This window comes from Arachis ipaensis, chromosome B4 (genome assembly GCF_059453495.1).
Source record: "Arachis ipaensis isolate K30076 ecotype BB chromosome B4, ASM5945349v1, whole genome shotgun sequence".
NCBI lineage: Eukaryota > Viridiplantae > Streptophyta > Magnoliopsida > Fabales > Fabaceae > Arachis > Arachis ipaensis.
The window spans coordinates 36640294-36645044 of NC_142439.1; the positions used below are offsets into that span (position 1 = coordinate 36640294).

A 4751-nucleotide genomic window follows, 5' to 3' on the forward strand; every position below is an offset into this window, starting at 1 on the left:
AGAGTTCAAAAAGCATTAAACAGAAGACAGCCAAATAAATAAGTTGGGAATAAAATATGGAGAAGGCAGTTAAGGCTTCAGAGTTATCTATTTTCTGGATTGACTTCTCTTACTAACTATTTTAATCATGCAAGATTTAATTCATGGCAAACTATATGTGACTAGACCCTAATTCCTTAGACCTTTCTAGTCTCCTCTAAAATTCATCAACCGCCAATTCCTTGGTCACTTAATTCCAATTAGAGGGTGAAGTTTAATTCCAGTTTATATGCCACAGAAATTCTAATTACCCAAATATAAGAGGATTATATATCACATATCCTGTTAAGTCCAGATAATTAGAATTTAGGAGAATATATTTTCAAGCTGTTGTTCAAGTAAAGAGCTTTTCCAAGTTATACAAGAACTCAATTAGAAAAAGGGTCATACTTCCGTTCCACCCAAATTCATAAGATAAAGAACGAAAATAATTATTGAAATATAAATCAATACATGAATTAAAATAGAAAAATAATAATATCAATCCATACAATAGACAGAGCTCCTAACCTTAACAATGGAGGTTTAGTTGCTCATGGTTCAGAGAGAAAAATAAGGATTGTAAATTGGGCTAAGGTAGAATGAAAAGTTAACTAATTGGAATCCCCAGAAGGGAAGTTTCATTTCCCTTTTATATCTAATCCTAATTAATTTAAAATCTATTTTCTAAAACCAAAATAATATCTTTTCCTATTTTAAAATAAAAATTAAAGTTTAAATCAGAATTAATAGGAATCAACGTTTTCTGCATTACGCACTTGTCACACGTACGCGTCAGTCATGCGTATGCGTCGATGGTCTTCTTCGCATGTCACGCGTACGCGTCAGGTACGCGCACGCGTCGCTGAGCAACTTCGCTTTTCACGCGTACGCGTCAGGTACGTGCACGCGTCGCCATGGAAAGCTCCAAATCACGCGCACAAGTTAGGTACGCGCACGCGTCACTTTTTGCTATCATCTCCTTTAATTCTTGTGCTGATTCCATTTGTGCAAGCTTCCTCTCCATCCTTTAGTCCATTCATGCTCTATATGGCCTTCTTCTCTTTTTCTGTGGAAGCTCCATCAAATCCAACTGAATGCTACCTAAAATAAAAAGAATTGCACAAGACTCAAAAGTAGCATCCATAGTGGCTAAAATATAATTAATTCTTAATTAAACTCAACAATTTAAATGCAAATTCACTAGGAAAAGATAGGAAAGATGCTCACGCATCAACTGATCACCTTGATATCGATTGTTTGGTGTAGACAAGAACCCTAATGGCCACTCGCGGACGAGGTCGAGCACGTTCACGAGAAAGTAGGAGCGAACAACCGGTCGACAACCATGCCAAATTTATAGCGACTATGGCAAATCTTGCAAATACCATGGAGGCTAATGCTGCTGTGACTCTGCAAGCTGTGCAGAGGTTAGGCCAACCGGCGGGGAACGGAAATGGGAATGGTGAAGGGAATGCTAATGATAATGCTGAGGGAAACGGCAATAACACGGGAGGTGTTCCGATGACCTTGGTGACGTTTCTCAAGGTTCATCCGCCAATTTTCTGAGGATCAACCAATCCTACCGAAGTGGACAACTGGTCTCAAGCCATGGAGCATGCTTTACAGACGCAGCATGTTCCAAATAACCAATACGTAGAATTTGCCACTTATCAGCTTGCGGGAAAGGCCCAGCACTGGTGTTAAGCAGAGTGCCGATTGCTACAGCTTCAGAACGCTGATATTCCGTGGGATGTGTTCCAAACGGCCTTCTACAAGAAATACTTTCCTGAGCCTGCAAGGGAAGCGAAGGAGATGGAACTAATGCAGTTGAAGCAAGGTTCCTTGTCAGTGGCAGACTACACAAGCAAGTTTAAGGAGCTTTGTAGGTTTTCTAGGTTAAGTCAGGGTGCCCTGGAGACCTACGAGAGTTGGAAGTGTATCAAGTACCAAAGAGGCTTGAAGGACAACATTATGACTACTGTGGCTCCAATGGAGATTCGTACTTTTTCTGACTTGGTGAACAAGGCGAGAGTGATGGAAGAGTATGCCAAGACCGTAGCTTCATCCAAGGAAACTCACGGAGGGAGTTCTAGTAAGGGACGTGGCAAGTATTTCCATCCGAGGGTTCAAAGTTTCAAGAGAGAAGGATATGCGCCTCAAGATCAAGGAGGCTTCAGAAAGAACACTCAGGATCAGTTTCAGCGTGGCAAAGGAAGAGGAAATCAAAGTAAAAATTATCCAGATTTGACTTGTGTGCGTTGTGGACGTTTTCATCCATATGACTCATGCAAGATTGGTTTAGGTGGTTGCTTCAACTGTGGATTGCCTGGCCACATTGCGAGGGATTGCACTCGTGGGAGGAACCCAAATACGGGTCAAGGTTAGCACCAAGGTCGAGTGTTTGCTGTGAACGCCAAGGATGCTTCTAAAGCGGATCCTTTGATAAGAGGTATATGTCTAATTGGTGACAAAACATTAATTGCATTATATGATACTGGAGATTCGTATTTGTTTATTTCATATGCTAAAATTGAGGAATTAGGTTTGAAAGTATCAGAGTTAGCATTTGATCTGCATGTGCATACTCCGCATCATACGGTTATAACTAGGTCAGGATATAGGCAAGTAGGTTTCAAGCTTAAGGGTAGAGACTTCGTGCATGACTTGATCTAATTACCAATGGTTGGATTGGAGATGATTTTGGGGTTTGATTGGTTCTAGAAAAATCAGGTTTTGTTGGATTATTTTGAACGGTCAATTCAGTTTATGTCGGAAGGAGAGAAGGGAGCAGTGATAGCTGAGGGTTACTATATGAACTCGGTGATGGTGCACTGTAGTGGGAAAGAGTGTCAGGGTTATATTCTGTTGGCTGCGAATACGTTAGGTGATAATAAGAAACTAGATCAAATTTCGGTAGTTAGAGACTTTCTGGAGGTGTTCCCAGAAGATATCCCTGAGTTCCCACCTCAAAGGGAAATTGAATTTGCAATTGAATTGGTGCCGAGAGCTGGACCAGTATCGATTGCACCGTGTAGAATGGCTCTGATAGAGCTAGCTGAACTAAAGGCTCAGTTGGAAGAGCTTCTGAATAAGAGGTTTATTCGACCGAGTGTATCTCCGTGGGGAGCGCCAGTTTTATTGGTGAAGAAGAAGGACGGAGGAATGCGACTGTGTGTGGATTACCGACAGTTGAACAAAGTAACTATGAAGAACAAATACCCGCTGCCAAGGATAGATGACTTGATGGATCAACTGCATGGAGCCGGAGTGTTTTCCAAGATTGATTTGAGATCCGGTTACCACCAAATAAGGGTGAAGGAGGATGATATTCTTAAAACAGCGTTTAGGACGTGCTATGGACACTACAAGTTTGCGGTGATGTCCTTTGGGTTAACGAATGCACCTGCTGTTTTCATGGATTACATGAACAGAGTCTTTCGTTCCTCTTTGGACAAATTCATGGTGGTTTTCATAGACGACATCTTAGTTTACTCTAAGACGGCAAAGGAGCATAAGGAACACTTGAGGATTGTGTTGCAAATCTTAAAGGAGCGGAAATCGTATGCTAAGTTGTCAAAGTGCGAGTTCTGGAAGGAGGAAGTAAAGTTCTTAGGTCACGTGGTGAGCAAAGGGGGAATAGCGGTGGATTCTTCTAAGGTAGAAGCAGTGATGGAATGGGAAAGGCCAACGACAGTGACGGAAGTCCGAAGTTTCTTGGGTTTTGCTGGATATTACCGGAGATTCATTGAAGGATTCTCCCGGATTGTATTGCCAATGATGAAGTTGACAAGGAAGGAAGTGCCTTTTGTATGGACGTCCGAGTGTGAAGAAAGTTTTCAGACTTTGAAGCAGAAGTTAACTTCAGCACCTATTTTAATCTTGCCGGAACCGCATGAACCGTTCAAAGTATATTGTGATGCTTCTTTGAAGGGTTTGGGTTGCGTGTCGATGCAACACCAGAATGTGGTGGCTTACGCATCGCGTCAGCTGAGACCGCATGAGGTAAATTACCCCACTCATGATTTGGAATTAGCGGCAATTGTGTTTGCCTTAAAGATTTGGAGACACCACTTGTATGGAGTGAGGTTTAGCGTCTTTTCTGATCATAAGAGTCTCAAGTACATCTTTGATTAGAAAGAGCTTAATATGCGTCAACGGAGATGGATGGAGTTGCTTAAGGACTACGATTTTGAACTGAGTTATCACCCTGGAAAGGCGAATGTGGTAGCAGACACTTTGAGTCGGAAATCTTTAATCGTAGCTTGGATGAGGATCAAAGAAGAGGAGTTAGTGGATAAGTTCGTGGATCTTAAGCTAGATATTGGTGAAGTTGCTGGAAATGATTGCTTGAATTAGTTGCAGATCTCGAGTACCTTTAAGACGGAGATTCAGAAGGCTCAGAAAGATGAGCAAAAGCTTCAATAGTTATTTCAACCAGTTGGTGATAAGAGGTATGAAGAATTCACTACGGATGGTGAAGGATTATGGAGATACAAGGGAAGAATTTGTATACCGGATGTCGGGAGTTTGAGACAAGACTTATTGTCGGAAGCTCATAACAGTGGGTTTTCCATTCATCCCGGAAGTACGAAGATTTATTATGACTTAAAGAAGATGTTTTGGTGGCCTAGGATGAAAGGTGATGTAGCTACAGTAGTATCTAAGTGCCTGACATGTCAGAAGGTCAAGATAGAGCATCAGAAACCGTCGGGAATGCTATATCCACTCGA

General features: G+C 41.7%; 1 protein-coding gene across 1 annotated transcript; it reads left to right on the forward strand.

Annotated features, from left to right (window-relative positions):
* The first annotated feature begins 1386 nt into the window (after positions 1-1386).
* Positions 1387-4377, forward strand: LOC107636426 (uncharacterized). The gene is made up of 6 exons (XM_088484532.1): positions 1387-1566; positions 1747-2401; positions 2564-2646; positions 2743-3410; positions 3453-4023; positions 4156-4377. The coding sequence occupies exons 1-6, from the start codon at positions 1387-1389 to the stop codon at positions 4375-4377; spliced, it is 2379 nt and encodes a 792-aa protein (XP_088340658.1).
* Positions 4378-4751: the final 374 nt, after the last annotated feature.